The sequence below is a fragment of the Budorcas taxicolor genome, chromosome 12 (assembly GCF_023091745.1).
Source record: "Budorcas taxicolor isolate Tak-1 chromosome 12, Takin1.1, whole genome shotgun sequence".
Lineage (NCBI taxonomy): Eukaryota > Metazoa > Chordata > Mammalia > Artiodactyla > Bovidae > Budorcas > Budorcas taxicolor.
The window spans coordinates 15,982,962-15,999,521 of NC_068921.1; the positions used below are offsets into that span (position 1 = coordinate 15,982,962).

At 50.4% G+C, this 16,560-nt stretch overlaps 1 protein-coding gene across 1 annotated transcript; it reads left to right on the plus strand.

Moving 5' to 3' along the window:
- Positions 1-487: 487 nt before the first annotated feature.
- Positions 488-12,844, plus strand: CBY2 (chibby family member 2). The gene is made up of 3 exons (XM_052650343.1): positions 488-562; positions 839-919; positions 11,633-12,844. The coding sequence occupies exons 1-3, from the start codon at positions 488-490 to the stop codon at positions 12,842-12,844; spliced, it is 1,368 nt and encodes a 455-aa protein (XP_052506303.1).
- The last annotated feature ends 3,716 nt before the right edge of the window (positions 12,845-16,560 follow it).

Consider the following 16,560-nt stretch of genomic DNA (forward strand, 5'->3'; position numbering starts at 1 on the left):
GCGTGCATCGGCGGCCCAAGACCCCTGACTGGCATCTGAGGTGGGGGCAGTTCTGTGGGGACTGAGCCCTTTAACTTGGGGGACCCGGCATTCACACCAGGTAGGGTGTGTCAGAATTGAATTGAAGGACCTCCAGTGGGCGTCAGAGAACTGAAGAATGCGTTGGTGTCAGAAAACATCTCAGACTCCATTTGTTTTTCTCTTGGTCTGGGAAGAGTTCCATTTGGGTTTCTTGCTTCTTGAGGAATCCAAGTAGAAGATGCCACCTCTGGAGAGAGGAAAGGGGTCCCAGTCCAGCCTGGCAGTGGAGCTGCAAATGTCAGCCAGGATGACCAAACAGGGGTCCAGTGTCTGGGCTATTGTGTGTCACACCGACCCAGACCGGCCACGTGGACACAACCAGATGCCTGGCCAGGAGGCCCCTCATTCCCACCTGTGATGCTCAGAGAGAGACCATGAGCCTTGAAAAAGACCGTATTGTTCTGTGATGTCACCTCTGGAATGTTCTGAGTGTTTTGGTGACCAACTTCTGCACAGGACCTATACCTGGCACCTAACGTTGGTATGGCTTTTTCCTTGAGCTAGAAATGGTAATCTTAGGAAAGCTAGTAGCTAAAGACTTTCAGAAGGCTTTGTCATCAACTGTATAGACCTGTCTTAATTTCTGTTCAGAGACTGATGAAGCATCTTATCAGACACCATCTTCACGTTCTTGTAAGGTACATAATTAACAGGAGGGGAGAAGTGAATAGCAGGAAGTCCTGTTTCGCAGTTGAGCAGCTGAGGCTCAGACGAAGGGCTGGAAAACAGAAATCTGCCTATTTTCTCTTTTCCACAGCACTCGAGGCCAAATTTTACAAGAAAAAGAGATACCAGATCTGAAAGCCTAGAAATTCCCATCAATGTGGTTCTACCTCAGGTAGGGATGAACACTGAAGGCTGTAACCTCTCAGTTTCGGCCGGAATAACCCCTCTCTTTCCAAGCTCTAGCAAGATACTGCAGGTCAGTGGTAGCCAGGGCCTCAGATTCTAGCTGCAGGTCAGCTGCCAGCCAGCTGTGTGCCAGGGGCAGTCCACTCAGTCACTCGGAGTCTTGGGTTTCCCGTCAGATGAGAGGGTGGGTTCATTGATCTGGTAAGACCGTCCAGCCCGACCACTAGAAGTTTCTGTGACAATCTTTTCAAAATTAGAGCGTTTGGAGCTTCTTTACCACCAGGGGGCACTAGTGGTAAAGAATCCGCCTGCCAATGCAAGAGACGCAACAGACCCCGGTTCGATCCCTGGGTGGGGAAGATCCCCTGGAGGAGGAAATGGCAACCCACTCCAAAATTCTTGCCTGGAGAATCCCATGGACAGAGGAGCCTAACGGGCTACAGTCCAGAGGGCTGCAAAGAGTCGGACACGACTGAAGCGACTTAGCACACACGCACATTGTGCACTACTCTGGACTTCTGGGGAGAGGATTAGAACTGAGACTTGGGATCAAGGGCATAGGCCCGGACCTATGAACCTGGGACATGGACCGAGGGGTCTGGGGTCCTGTGGAGGGGTCAGGAGAATTAGGGCCTGCCGTGTACCAGGGACACAGCGTAAGGGGGATGAGCCTGAGGGGGTCAGAATGGAGGCCAGCGCACAGGCGACAGGCTGGACATTCTCAGTTCTCCTTCTGCTAAGCAGCCGTTTCCTGGGAGGGGTCCTCCTGATTGGATTGTTTCTGCTGCTATGTCACAAAGAGGGCAGCCTTGCTTCTCCAGAGTCACCTAAGGCCCTGCGGGAAGATCATGGCGGTGCAACCAGAGGGGCTGAAATGTAGGGTGGAGGAATCCAACGCAGAGGTAACGATCTGAAAGCTCTGTCCAGGGATGTGTGGAAAGAGGGTTGACTCCCCAGTGGGGCCTTGGAGGCATGAAATTAGAGTTCAGCCTGCTGCCTGTGCCACACACGGGCAGATGAGTGTCCAGGGTACTCCGGAGGCGCACAAGTCCTGAGTCAGGTTCCAGATCCCTGCCAGGATGCGCTGGGCACACTCTGGGGGAAGCGTGCTCAGTCGCTCAGTCGTGGCCGACTCTTTGCCACCCCATGGACTGTAGCCCCGCCAGGCTCCTCTGTCCATGGGATTCTCCAGGCAAGAGTACTGGAGCGGGTTGCCATTTCCTTCTGTCTGGGGATAGAGGGGCACCTGTGCGTTTAGATGATCTGAGCGGGCTGTGAGAGGGACCAGTGTGCCGACTGGACCTCCCCAAAGGAGAGGCTTACGGCTGGTGGCAGGGGAAGGGTTGATCTGGGTCACACGGGGAAGAAAGGAGAGTGACTGTGCACTGGTTTGGTCACATCGGGGCCCTGGGCCATGCAGAGCGAGGGAGAGATTGCAAAGGACTGGGAACTGGGAACCTCAGCAAGTCCACTAGTAATGGCGGAGCTGGAGTTAGAGGCTTGAAGCCAGGTCAGTGCCCACGTCCTCTGCCACAAGCTGGGCACATGCCGCCTGCTTCTTCCCTGGCTTTTAGGACAGGGTGCCTCCCCACCCCTCATCTTAACTGCCAAGCCCCTGCACGAATCTGCCACATTCTGCTTCGTTCTGGTTCTGAGACTGAGTCCATTTGTTTCCAGAAGGAATTGCAGGAGCAGCTCTGTGTCTCCAGAAAGTGCCTCTGCACCCCACCAGCTCCCAACCCTGCCTGAACGCTTCTCATTTGCATTGCAAATGTCTGTGATTCTCTATTTGTTATCACCCTTAGGTCTTTTTGGGTCTTATTGATTTCCAGTTTTCCTTCCTCACAGTAAATATTTGTGTTTTCTAATCTGTTTCTCTCCAGCGTATTAACTTGCCAGCCTTCCCTAGTTACTTCCTTCCCAAGTTCTCTGCACGCCGCCGCCCCCCCTCCCCCCCCCACCGCCCCCCCCCCACCCCCCGTTCCTTTTGTACCTACCGGTTCTGTTCTCCCCAGCACTCCCATTTTCCCAGTGAGCGCTCTCTGTGAATCTCATAAAGGCACTGTTTCCTGTGAGATTGTTAATGAAGGCTCCTCACCAGGTCAGAATGGGGTCCCATAGCCCCTCCAGGGCCCCGCCTTGTCCCTCTCTGTTGCTTTTTCTCAATCCCCTTTGTTTGGGTTTGTTCTTTAGAAGCTATGGAATCTGTGGCTGACAATGCCTGTAGCTCTGCCAGTTTGAAAAAGTGTTAGGAGGAAGATTTCAGAAGATTCTGTGTTAAACAATTAGCTAAAACTACCACATATGACGAGAGAGGACATCTTTAGCCTCTTTGCTGTTAGTATTAGGATTCTATCAAAATCAATTACATTGACCTGCGAATTATCCTCTTATCTGTTAGCGTTTATTAAAACCAACATTGACTTTCTCATGGCACTCGGGAGTGGAGTTGATTTAAGCATATGATCGTGATACTCAGCCTTGTCACCTGGTCTGAAAATTAGTGGCAGATCTGGAGAATCCTAGGGACAGAGGACCCTGGTGGGCTGCCATCTATGGGGTTGCACAGAGTTGGACACGACTGACGCGACTTAGCAGCAGTAGCAGCAGCAGCAGCTGCCTTTCCTTCCACCATATTCTGGGTCTCAGCTTCCCCAGGCTTGAAATGTAACCCCAGAGGGCTGAATATTCTCTGACCATAACCCTCAGTAATGCTGGCAAAAGCAGGGCTTTAAAAAAAACTTGGTCAACAGACTTGGAGTCTGCTGAGGGCATTTGGACATCTCTTCTGGTCTGTGGAAGTGCAGAGAATCTCAGTGCCTGGCAACTAAACTGGCAAGTCACTGTCCAGTTCTGTTCCCCAACTCTTCAGATGGGAGGCCAGCAACCTCAAAAGCTCCATCCCCGAAGGTCCTATTCCTTAGATACCCCTTAGCTTCAGAAAGATGCTTTGGTCTTATTACCTCCCCTCTGCCCTTAGCCCTACCCCCGTTTCTAGCCACCATCCCTCCTGTGTGGGCTCCATTTGCCACACCAAAAGGCTGGTGATCTGACCGAAGCATGCAGTTGGTTATTTCATGCACTTTCCTTCCAGTACCACGTGTATTTTAAAAATGGATGCTGGGGAGAAGGATGAAGAGTGAAGAGTGAACGTGTTAGTCGCTCAGTCACGTTTGCTACTCGACAGCCCCATGGACTGTAGCCCGCCAGGCTCCTCTGTCCATGGGATTGTCCGGGCAAGACTACTGGAGTGGGCTGCCATTCCCTTCTCCAGGGGATCTTCCGGACCCAGGGATGGAACCAGGGTCTCCTGCATTGCAGGCAGATTCTTTACCCTCTGAGCCACCAGGGAGGCCCAGGGCTGATGCTGAGGATGGAGCTCAGCCACAGGTGGGATTCAGGCATCTGAGCGGGAGCTCTCGGTACCCAGGGCCCTTCCTGCGTCCTTAGCACTGATGCACCTTCCTTAGGTCACAGCTGGGAGCACTTTGCTCCCGAGGGCAGCGTCTCTGGGTCACCTTCCTAACAAAGGTGACCCGATGGAAGATGTGATGAGCCCCACGGCCACGCGTTCTCCCCTCCTGCTTCCTTCCTGTATCCCGTTCTTCCATGAAGAAGCCCCCCCGCTTCTCCTCTCCCACTTATGAGGGCATGTCCTACATGTCAAGGAAGAAACTGTCCTTTCTTTCTTGGAAACCGGGCCAGGCTGTGCTGGGGGTTTGGGTCTTGCTGCCGGAGACCCCACCTCCGAGGCTGAGGAGAACTTTGAGGGGTGTTCCAGGGGCTTTTAATTGGCCCAGACCTCTGGTTCAGGGCTCAGTGACCCCAAGGGGCAGATTAGTTTGGCCCATGAAACCAAGCCTGTGATACCACTGGTTGAGGAGACCTACTGAGGAGCTGGCTTCAGATGTCAGCTAAGGGGGTCTGGGATTTGGTATCTCAAGTAGCTTGAGTGCTTGCAGACGCTCACTTTTTGTCACATTCTTTCATAAAGACAGTTAGGATTTGCTCTAGTGTTTTAGGCCAGGAATGGTTAAGCTTTACCAGGAGAACTGGCCCTCTGTTTGGTCTTGATGACACCTTAGTAACCACTTTCTTGGCCTCTCACAGTAACCCCTGGCAGTAGACACAGCCACTGAGGTGACTTTCAGAGAAGCTAAATGACTTTCACAGGAGCTGCCAAAGATGGGACTTTTAAGCCCAAAGCTATTGGAAATTTGAGGCCTCTACCCTCATCGGATTATAGGTTCAAGATGGTGACATGGACAACCAGCAAGCTTGTGTGCAGAGGGCAGCTTCTTTTAAGGGCTACGTAAGTGGATGTGGGTGGAAGCCCGTGATGCAACTGCTCTGCAATTTAAAATGTGGATTGAAATGTGGACATTGCTTTACCAAACAGACTGAAAATATCACGGCAAACGAGGTCATCTCTTTGGAGAGCCCAAATAGTATGATGTAACAGTGTTGTGTGCTGCTGCTAAGTCGCTTCAGTCGTGTCCGACTCTGTGCGACCCCATAGACGGCAGCCCACCAGGCTCCCCGTCCCTGGGATTCTCCAGGCAAGGACACTGGAGTGGGTTGCCATTTCCTTCTCCAATGCTTGAAAGTGAAAAGTGAAAGTGAAGTCGCTCAGTCGTGTCCGACTCTTAGTGACCACATGGACTGCAGCCGACCAGGCTCCTCCGCCCATGGGAGTTTCCAGGCGAGAGTACTGGGGTGGCTGCCATTGCCTTCTCCAATGCGTGAAAGTGAAGTCATGTCCACCTCTTCGCGACCCCATGGACTGCAGCCCGCCAGGCTCCTCCGCCCATGGGAGTTTTCCAGGCGAGAGTACTGGAGGGGGTGGGGCCATCGCCTTCTCCGACAGTGTTGTGTAGTTCAACCTAATCTCTCCTCCTCACCCCTCAGTGCACTTTGGTTGACGAGTACATTGGCAAGGACTCTTTATACTGCCACTGTATGTGAAACGTGTTGCTCTGATTTCCAGAACTAGGGATGTCAAAAGAGTAAGGGGCAGTTGACTGTGCTAAGAGGATTACAATTTATTCATCTGGGGAGAAGATGGGACAGGACGTATGAAAACCGCTGCAAAGTAATGAAAGCATAACACGTGCAGAATGAAACATCGAGCGTTGTGAAGAGCTGGAGTGAGCGTGCAGTTGGGAGTCAGGTATCCTGGTTTTAAATCTTTGCTGGCTACGTGAGCCTCAGTAGACCCGTGGTAGCTCTTTTCAGTAAGATATTACGTATGAATATGGAAATCAGTCAGCACTTCATCACTTAGTAGTCATTCTGTGTTACTTCCTTCACCTTGTTACATACAGTTGAAGGAAATGCTAAGCGACCTCTCCTCTGAATGCACAGTCACCATTCTTGCATGTCTGGAGCTCCCTATAAACAAAGAAGATGTCACATATTCTCCTTTATTTTTGAACTCTGCAACGAAACCTCAGAAACAAATAGGGCAGATGTTAGTGAAGTGGCTGTGGGTGGTTGCACAGGGTGTGCACTGCAACACCAGTTGTGACTGGCATCCTCTAGAGTTGGACATTGTACAGCTTGCGCAAACATAGAGGGTGTCTCTGAATCCTGCTGCCGCTGCTGCTAAGTCGCGTCAGTCGTGTCCGACTCTGTGCGACCCCATAGACAGCAGCCCACCAGGCTCCCCGTCCCTGGGATTCTCCAGGCAAGAACACTGGAGTGGGTTGCCATTTCCTTCTCCAATGCATGAAAGGGAAAAGTGAAAGTGAAGTCGCTCAGTCGTGTCCGACTCTGTGCGACCCCATAGACAGCAGCCCACCAGGCTCCCCGTCCCTGGGATTCTCCAGGCAAGAACACTGGAGTGGGTTGCCATTTCCTTCTCCAATGCATGAAAGGGAAAAGTGAAAGTGAAGTCGCTCAGTCGTGTCCGACTCTTAGCGACCCCGTGGACTGCTAGCGCCCACATTTTCTAGATACGGAAACTGAGGCAGAGAAGTCAAGTGATTCTGTGAAGACCATGAACTTACAGCACAGAGCCGGGACTCTGTTTAGTTTTATGATGTCCAGTCCTCTGTGCCCCTATGAGAATTAATGGCTTTACACCAAGAAATAGTGGGTGCTAATGCACTGATTTCCAAATTGACTGGAAGTTCCCTGAGGGCAGGTCTGAGAACAAATGCCCAGTGTGTTAGTTGATTCATTGACATAAATGTGGAGGAAGATTTGGTGCAAGAATGTTTAAAGTAGGAACTGATTAGGGTGAGGAGTTTGCATGAGGCCAAGAAAGAGCTTTCCTTTGCGGACTAGGTCCAGTTAGGTCTGATTGGAAGCAGGGAAATATGGGAAAGAAAGAATTTGTCTTGGTTCAGCATCTTCCCAGAGTTTAAACATGATTCCTGGTATATCTGAAATGCCTGTATATTTGTTGTTTTTCTTTACATCCTCTCATTTTCAGAAAGAGAACAGAAGTTGCTCTATTTTGGCTTATCCTAACCCTATCCATAGCATTGTGGGTTTGATAAAAATAGGTATATTTTCCTAATGCCCGTTAAAATAAATACACGACTATCACATTTTTAAAATAAGTCTTTTTTCTAAGAAACTAGGCCATGAAACGATGCTAGACTTGGCCACCTTCTGGGTCCTGTGTGGGAGAAGAGGAAGAATAGAAAGACTTAGTCATAAGAGGAGGGTTTGTTCTCTTGGTTAAGAAGGTAAAGGAGACCTATTAGGCCGTCAGTGTTTTCTGGATTCGGTTACCAGGCATGAAACAGGGCACAGGGGCTGCTTGGGAAGTGTTGGCCACGTAAGGCAGGGGACTCTATGTAAGCCAGGTTGATAAAAAGAGGACTGCTGGGGTCACGGCAATGCCAGTTTACAAACTTAGATTCCTTGCACCAGAGAAAGTTAGACAAGAGGGTGTTTAGAGATAATGCCACTGACCTTTCCATGACACAGAAGTGAAGACCAAGGTCACAGGGTGAGAGGATGTGACCGAGGCCACGCAATGGCGTGCATAAGGACAAGGGCCCAAATACCCAGACTGCCCACTACGAGGGATCTGCCACCATGTGTTAAGTTTTCTATTTAGTGCCTTTATGTTGAGAGGATAGTTGGAAATCCCTTGGCTACCCAGTTCAGGAAGTGGATATAAAATACAGGCAGCTGACTAAGTAGGATACTTTTAAGGCCATAAAGGATACTGTGAATAGGTATAAAGCACCAGCGATTTCTCTTTGGTTGTTCAGTTGGATCAAAAAGAGTATCTTTCTGATAAAAATCAATCATAAACAAGCAATGAGACAGTTGGGAAAATTTGAATCAGTATTTGTTGACATTAAGGGATCACTGTTAAATTTTAAAGGGAAGATAATGGTATTGTGGTTTTGTTTAAAAAATGCACATTGACTTATTTCTGGATAAAACAACACAATGTCTGTGCTTTGAAATAACCCAGCGGCAGAAGAGTGGTTCTGAAACTGGAAGATGTTACAGATGAAACAAGTGTGGCCTTGACTTGATAACTGCTGAAGCTGGGCCATGGATACACGGAGATGTCCGAGACTATCCTCTCTCTTTTCCACAATAAAAAGTCCCCAAGTACTGGAAGCCCTTTGCTAAATTCATGGAGATTTCCCGTATGTGTGCTTCACATAAATAAGCTCAGGGAGCCAGAACTGGATTTGTGACTGAGTAAGTGGAACTTGTGCTGGTTATTTAACTTCTCTGAGTTTCAGTCTATCCATCTGTAAAATGGGAAAAATAGTAACACCTTATTAAATCAGTGTTGTGAGGATTAAATGAATTCAGTGGATGGATCACTTAGCCCAGGGTCTAGCACAAAACTTCCCTTTCTTTCTCATGATGGGAATATAAATCATTGACTAAAACTACATTTTCCATAATAACATCCTTGAGAGCAGGATGTTACTACTGAGATGGAGCCCTCTATTGCCTCACCCTTGGAGGATGAAGATGACCTCTGACTCCTTAGCACTCTGGGATCAAGCCACCTTCAATTTACAAGAAATGGTCTGGGCTCTTCACAGTGGGATTCATGTGGATCACAGGTCAGCCCCAAGAGCCAGTGTGCTTCTCCAGTTGAGAAAGATGAAAACTACTGAGGCTGGATTTATTTAAAGTAAATAATGTGCTGATCACGGAATGTCCCTGCACCCTTGCTCTCTGGAAGATTAAGCACATCCTTACAAAGTTAATGACATGTGCTTATTGCAAAGTTAATAGCATAGAACTGTGCCTTCTATTTATCTAGCTCTTTAGGTCTTAAAGAATTCTAACCAACTTTATACACTGAACGAATTATGTATCTCTATATATGCTTATATATATAATGCAAATAACCTGACTTGCTTTCTATCTTCTCTATCTGTAAAATTGTGAAAATAACCGAAGAAATGAGAAATTAATATTTGGAGAGCATTGCAATGTACTTGGATGAAATGCTTTCGGTGTATTTAGAAGCAGCTCCCGTGATCTTATTTTTATTTAAATTCATTGCTGCAATTGTTACCTCTTCTCCAGGAGGCATCCCACCTGTTCATTGCTTTATGAATCATCTCAGAATTCCCCCATTAGTGAAATCTCCTTTTCTCAATAACAATACCTTACATTTCTATGGCACCTGGCAGTTTTAAAAACACTTTTGCATTCATTATCTCTTTTCAGTCCTCGTAAGGGTGCTGTGAACTAAGCAGAGCACATGGTATTATTTCCATTTTACAGGTACCATTTGCTGACTTTCAATGTTGGAAGGTGCTTTTAAGATCACAGAGTCTGACTCTCTTTTGTGCTAGTGAAAATCTGGGTCTCGGAGAAGGTGAGCGAGTTCTCTAGTTTCATGCTAAAGCATCTGCGTGATCCCCGTCTTGAACTCTGGGCCTAGTTTAGCCCTGGTGTAACCCTCAGAGAACTCCATGGACAGAGGAGCCTGGTGGGCTACAGTCCATGGGGTTGCAAAGAGTTGGCCCCGACTGAGTGCCTAACACTACAACCCTCAGAGCAGTTCTGACCACTGGAAGCCAGAATCGCCCAAGGGAGCTGGTTAGAAACACAGATGGATGACTGAATGTATAAATCAGGCTTGTAAGCAGAGGCTCCAAAATCTGCATTTAAAACGCACTGAGATGACGCTGTATTGAAAAGTGCGGCCGCTCCTGGCTTGTCGGAGGTAAGCTCTCTGACTCCGATCCTCTTTTTATGGGGTGGTTTCGAGGTGCATGGCTACCCTCACGGATTCCTCCTTATGAATCCCTTAGCGTCCTTTGATGTTTTCACTACATGTTCAGCTCCCATGGTCAGTGACACGACTGTGGCGGTGCCTTTCCTTTCCAAAATTATCAGCAGGACTCTGTTTTGAGCCTCGCACTGTGTGTGTCGGTGTTTAAGGAGCTGCTAAGAGGACAGACTCAGGGGTGGGGAAGAGTGAAGGACGAGCCCGAATAGGGCCAGGGAGAAGTGGGGCTTAGCAATGGCACTGGCATCTTGGATGATCTGAGTGACTGTTAGGGGGATGCCAGTTGTGGGTCCACCTGGGGTAGCAGGAGAATGATGTTTATTCTTCTTGTAGGATGACAGAAGTATGCAAGAGCCCCAACTTAGTGCTTTCATACATCATCTTTTAATTCTAAAGTATTTCTATGCAGCAAGGCAGTAGGTGCAGTTCCTCCAGTTTGAAAGCATGATAACTCACATAATTTGTCCATATTCTTGTAACTGATCCGACAACCGGGTCAGGACTCAGAGGTGGTTGACTCCCAACATTAATTCCTTTAAAACCTCCATGCTATATTGCTGATTCTTATCACTCACAGATTCCATGTTTGTGAATTTGCCTAATTTTTTTTCATTGAAACTAGTTTGCAACCTCCAGATCAATACTTGTGGCACTTTCTTGGTTTATCATGGACACTCACAGAAGGGTGAATGACTTGAGTTACCTGATGCACACGTCTCCAGTTTAGGCGCCTTGTTTCAGCTCTGACTATGAAACAGTGTCCTTTCCACAGTTTGTTTCGTGTCACTGTTTTCACACTCTTGTGCTCTTTGTTGGTGATCTCACTGTCTAAAGTGGCCCTCAAGCATACTGCTGAATCGCTGTCTAGCCCTCCTTAAACCACAAGAAGGCAGTGATATCCCTTACGGAGAAAACACGTGTGTTAGGTAAGCTTCCTTCCCGCAGGAGTTACAGTGCTGTTGGCCCCAAGTTCAAGGTTAATGAATCAAAATGCATTTTAACTAAGGTGTCTTTCAACAGAAGAAAAAGTTGCCTATTGGTCAGCTGAGGAAAATGTGGCCCGCTGGAGGTTGGCAGGAACCTAACGCTGTGTGTCTGCCCTGAGTCCTGGTTCAGTATTAGCTGATTTTGTATCTGCTGGGACATTATAGAATAGAATCTGGAGAAGGGAATGGCAACCCACTCCAGTATTCTTGCCTAGAGGATTCCATAGACAGAGGAGCCTGGCAGGCTGTAGTCCATGGGGTCGCAAGAGTCAGACCCAACTGAGCGACTAAACCACCACCACCACCATAGAATAGAGCCGCCACGAATAACCGGACCAAGTGCAAAAGCACCCTTGGTGGCTGGTTGACTCCCAGACGGGGTTTCTTATGGGGTCTCGGGCCTCTTACATGGCCAGCAGGCCTCGGGTGCAGTCAGCCTCTCTTTGCTAACCCTGGGATTCCCTGTTCTTTCCCGCAGAGGGGCACAGCCGAGCCCTTCCTGAGGCTCCACAACTTGTACCCCACCCCTCGCTGTGCCCGGCAGGCCGCCCTGCCCAGGCTGAGCCGTCGGGTGGTCAGCCAGCACTCCTACCCACTCAACCGCTTCTCGTCGGTGCCCCTGGACCCCATGGAGCGCCCCACGTCGCAGGCGGACCTGGAGCTGGATTACAACCCGCCGCGGGTGCAGCTCAGCGACGAGATGTTCGTCTTCCAGGACGGGCGCTGGGTCAGCGAGAACTGCCGGCTGCAGTCGCCCTACTTCTCCCCGTCCTCGTCCTTCCACCACAAGCTGCACCACAAGAGGCTGGCCAAGGAGTGCCTGCTGCAGGAGAACAAGACGCTGCGCGAGGAGAACAGGGCGCTGCGCGAGGAGAACCGCATGCTCCGCAAGGAGAACAAGATCCTGCAGGTCTTCTGGGAGGAGCACCAGGCCGCGCTGGGCCGCGACGACAGCCGGGCCTCGTCGCCGCTGCTGCACAAGGACAACGCGCCGTCCGTGGAGGCGATGAAGAAGGAGCCAGCGCTGCAGGCGCACCGCGGCCGGGAGAACAACACCCTGCAGCTCCTCCGCGAGGAGAACCGGGCCCTGCAGCAGCTGCTGGAGCAGAGGAAGGCCTACTGGGCCCAGCCCGACGAGAAGACCGCCTCGACCGAGGAGATCAAGCCGATCTCCTCGCCCCACGAGGAGCCCCACGGGCTGCTGCCGGACCCGGGCCCCGGCCTCCCCTCCCCCTTCGAGGAGCCCAAGGGCCTCCCGGCCCCACCGGAAGACTCCAAGACCCTCCGGGCCCTGAGGGAGATGGTGAGCACCCTGTCCGCGCAGTCCGGGGAGGAGGTGGGCAAGGGGGGCTCGGGCCTGCCCGACGGCAGCCAGTCCCTGGAGCTGCTGCGGGAGATGAACCAAGCGCTGCAGGCCCTGCGGGAGGAGAACCAGAGCCTGCAGGCCCTCCGCGACGAGAACCGGCTCCTGCAGGAGGAGAACCGGGCCCTGCACGCGCTGCGCGAGGAGCACAGGCTCTTCCAGGAGGAGAACAAGGCGCTGTGGGAGAACAACAAGCTGAAGCTGCAGCAGAAGCTCGTCATCGACACGGTGACCGAGGTCACTGCCCGGATGGAGATGCTCATCGAGGAGCTGTACGCCTTCATGCCGGCCAAAAGCAAGGACCCCAAGAAGCCCAGCAGGGTCTGAGGCTCCCCCACCCTCCCCAGGCGCACAGAGGCACCCGGCTGGGGCACCCCCACCACATAACGTCCGCCTTCCCCATGGGCGCCTGGCCTGCCCCCTACCAGCTGGTGCCCAGTGCAGGAGCAGAATGAGCAGCCTGGTCAATTCAGAAAACTAATAAAGACCTGAGGAGGCTGGGGCCTGACCACATGGCCTGCTCTGCATTCTTTGGCGGTTTTTATGGGCTTTTTTTTTTTTTTTTTTTTTGCCTTGTTTTGAGCACTTGCAGGCTTCCTGGTAGCTCAGCTGGTAGAGAATCTACCTGCAATGCAGGAGACCCTGGTTTAATCCCTGGGTCAGGAGGATCCCCTGGGGAAGGGAACAGCTACCCACTCCAATATTCTTGCCTGGAGAATCCCATAGACAGAGGAGCCTGGTGGGCTGTAGTCCACAGGGTCACAAAGAGTTGGACCTGACTGAGCACAGCACAGGGTCACAGCAAAATGTACAGAGAATTCCCATACGTCCCCTCCTCCACACCCCCCACAGCCTCCCTGACTATCAACCTCCCCTCCCCTCCCCCAGAGGGTACTCTGGTTACAACTGATGAACCTCCATTGACCCACGCCTATCACCCAAAGCCATGGCTTACATTGGGGTTCACGCTGGGTGTCATACATTCTATGGGTTTGGGTAAAGTGTGTAATGACACGTATCTACCATGAATACACAGAGCATAGTCACTGCCTTACAACGCCTTTGTGCTTTGCTCATTCATCTTTCCCTACCTCTCACCCCTGGCAACCACTGATCTTTTTACGGTTCCCCACAGTTTTGCCTTTTCCAGAAGGTCATATAGTTGGGATCATACAGTAGGCAGGCACTTCAGCAGCAGCGTTTAAGGCTCCTCCGTGTCTTTTCATGGCTTGAGCGCTCATTTCTTTTAATGCTGGATGCTGTTCTGTTGTCTGAATGTACTGCAGTGTGTTTATCCATTCACCCACTGAAGGACGGCTTGGCTACCTCCAAGTTTTGGCAGTTATGAATCTGGCTTCTTTTTCTTTTTTTTTCTCCTGTCTCCTCCTTCCTCAGCCTCCTTTATCATCTGTTTTTCTCTTTTGTTTCCTCCCTTTTTCCTTCTTTGTTTCCCTCCTCTTTCTCCTGTCTGTCTTGCTCTCTCATCACCTAGCATTGATGAAGCCATAGCGTGCGGGATGGGCTGTTCGGCTCAAGGCCAGGACTTTTCAGCGGGGCTACTGGCAACAGTGGGCTGGATAACTCCTTGTCTTGGGCTGCCCTGTGTATTATAGGGTATTTAGCAGCAGCCCTGGCCTCGACCCAGTAGATGCCAGTAATAGCCACCTGACCCCCAGCTGCGACAACCATTTCCAGTCATTGTCAAATGTCCCCCAGGGGACAGAACCCCAGTCCTACCCCCAAGATTGCTCTAGGTTTCTCAGAGTATCTTCCTTGAAACAGCAGTTCTTGAAATACTCTGAGAAATTGAAGGTTTCCATGAGAGGGGAGACAGTCCTCTTGGGCAGACTCATAGTCACACTCCAACTGAAAGGGTCTGAGAGGTCCTGCAGTGAAAAAACCTGCTTATCTTCAGTGGACCCAGAACTGGCCAATTGTATCTGACATTGAGATCTCTTTTTCTGTGACCCTGCCGATCACCTAGTTTGGGAAGGGCTGCTCTGTGCTCACCTCCCTGCCCCCAGGTGCCCTCAGCTCACTTACAGCCCCACCTCCTAGCTGGATGTAAGGCGAGGGGTCTGGTTAACAGGCTGCCTGGAGGGAGGCGCAGAGACTCAAGCTCGGCGTCCTGGACTCTTACTCCCGTTGTGAAATTGGACATCCTTTAGAACCAAGAGCTGAAAGGTGCCCTCCGGGGGCTACAGGGAAAGCCAGAAAGAGGTTCCCAAACTCTTTTGTATAGTAGTCTCACCTGGGGGCGTTCTTTGAAAAAATACTGATGCCTCGACACCACCTGCAGACGTTCTGTCTTAATTGGTCTTGGGTAGGCCTGGACATTGTGAGGATCAAAGCTCTCCAGGTGAATCCAGTGTGCAGCGCGGTTGAGGAATCACCGTGGTAAGGTGAGCAAAGCTGCCTGATTCTCCGTAGAATGCCCATTTCCTGGTCATGGGTGTAGGTGAGCAGGCTTATGTGACGGAGAGGAGTTTACCCACTCTGCTGATGGAAAACCAGCAACTGTCGTGAGCTGAGACTGCAGCGTCCTCAACCCTGATCTGTCATTCACACTGGCTCAATTTCTGAGCTTTGAGCAGATTCCAGAAGGTGAGCCGGAGGTGGCAGCCCGTTCCCACAGAGCTCCTCACCCATCACTTTTCACTTGCTGTGACCCCTGTATACTCAGCAGTACCCGTAAGGTAGGTATCGTGGTCCATATGCAGGTTGGAAAAGAATTTCCAGACATGAGGCAGAACGGGAGGAAAATGCAATTTATTTGAGTGGGAGACACTGAACAGCAGGCCGGCTCAAGGGAGAGCTGAACCCTTTGGCAAGCTGCTGCTGCTGCTAAGTTGCTTCAGTCATGTCTGACTCTGTGCGACCCCATAGATGGCAGCCCACTAGGCTCCTCTGTCCCTGGGATTCTCCAGGCAAGAATACTGGAGTGGGTTGCCATTTCCTTCTCCAATGCTAGTACCCAATTTTTATAGCCTCAAGACAGAGAAATTCCTACTGGAATGGTGGCATTGGTTAGGATGCTATGGCATGGATAATAGGATGGGTATTTCTTTTACCTAATATGGGATCCGGGAACTGGCCAGTTTAGGTCTGGAGGCTCAGGGCAACAGTTGCTATGGGGCTTGGTCAGTTTCAGAGATTTTTGTCCTGTGACCTTGGTATGCTGCTGCTGCTGCTAAGTCACTTCAGTCGTGTCCGACTCTGTGCAACCCCATAGACGGCAGCCCACCAGCCTCCCTGTCCCTGGGATTCTCCAGGCAAGAACACTGGAGTGGGTTGCCATTTCCTTCTCCAATGCATCAAAGTGAAAAGTGAAAGTGAAGTCGCTCAGTCGTGTCCGACTCTTAGCGACCCCCTGGACTGCAGCCTACCAGGCTCCTCTGTCCATGGGATTTTCCAGGCAAGAGTACTGGAGTGGGGTGCCATTGCCTTCTCCAGTGACCTTGGTATAGGTCTCCATGATAGGCATTTATCGTTCCTCCTGCAGCTCTGAAACTAACACACTATGTGATTTGCTGGAGTTTAGTCAAGAAGAGCCAAACTAGGACTTCAACACAGACGTAAAGACAGTGGATCTCAAACTCCTGTTAGATCACATTGCTAAGTAAACCTGGTCTCCAAAAATGAAGTTTAAAAATGGTTTGGGTGCCTGTTTTCCAGATTTGGGGATTTGAATCTTATCCAAAATAGCTTTATCAGGAATTCCAAATGAGGGAGAACAGAGTATTTTCTCTCTCCAGGTGGTGATAATATGTCCAACCCCTACACAAGGGTGGAAGGTGACTGATGGGCACTCAGAGGCCGAGTCAGTCATTCCCCTCTTGCCACCAAAATCTGATAAACAGGAAGTTGTTGCTGATGGGCCTCTGGGCCTTTGCAATTTTTTCCTCCTGAATTTGGTAAATGGATCATGCTGGGCATCATAAAATACTGGACTTTAAGTCAGTGTTCTAACTCCAGGGCATAGGGCTTTTTTCATTTTTGTTTTTCGATGAAACCGAATTGATTTCTGCGATTCTAGACAACTG

Bases quoted from the DNA above. Each gene is read 5' to 3' on its own strand.
- CBY2 (XM_052650343.1), top strand. From the start codon at position 488: ATGTCACCTCTGGAATGTTCTGAGTGTTTTGGTGACCAACTTCTGCAC. The intron at 563-838 runs GTATGGCTTTTT...TCTTTTCCACAG, and splicing joins ATACCTGGCACCTAACGTTG to CACTCGAGGCCAAATTTTAC. The intron at 920-11,632 runs GTAGGGATGAAC...TCTTTCCCGCAG, and splicing joins TCAATGTGGTTCTACCTCAG to AGGGGCACAGCCGAGCCCTT.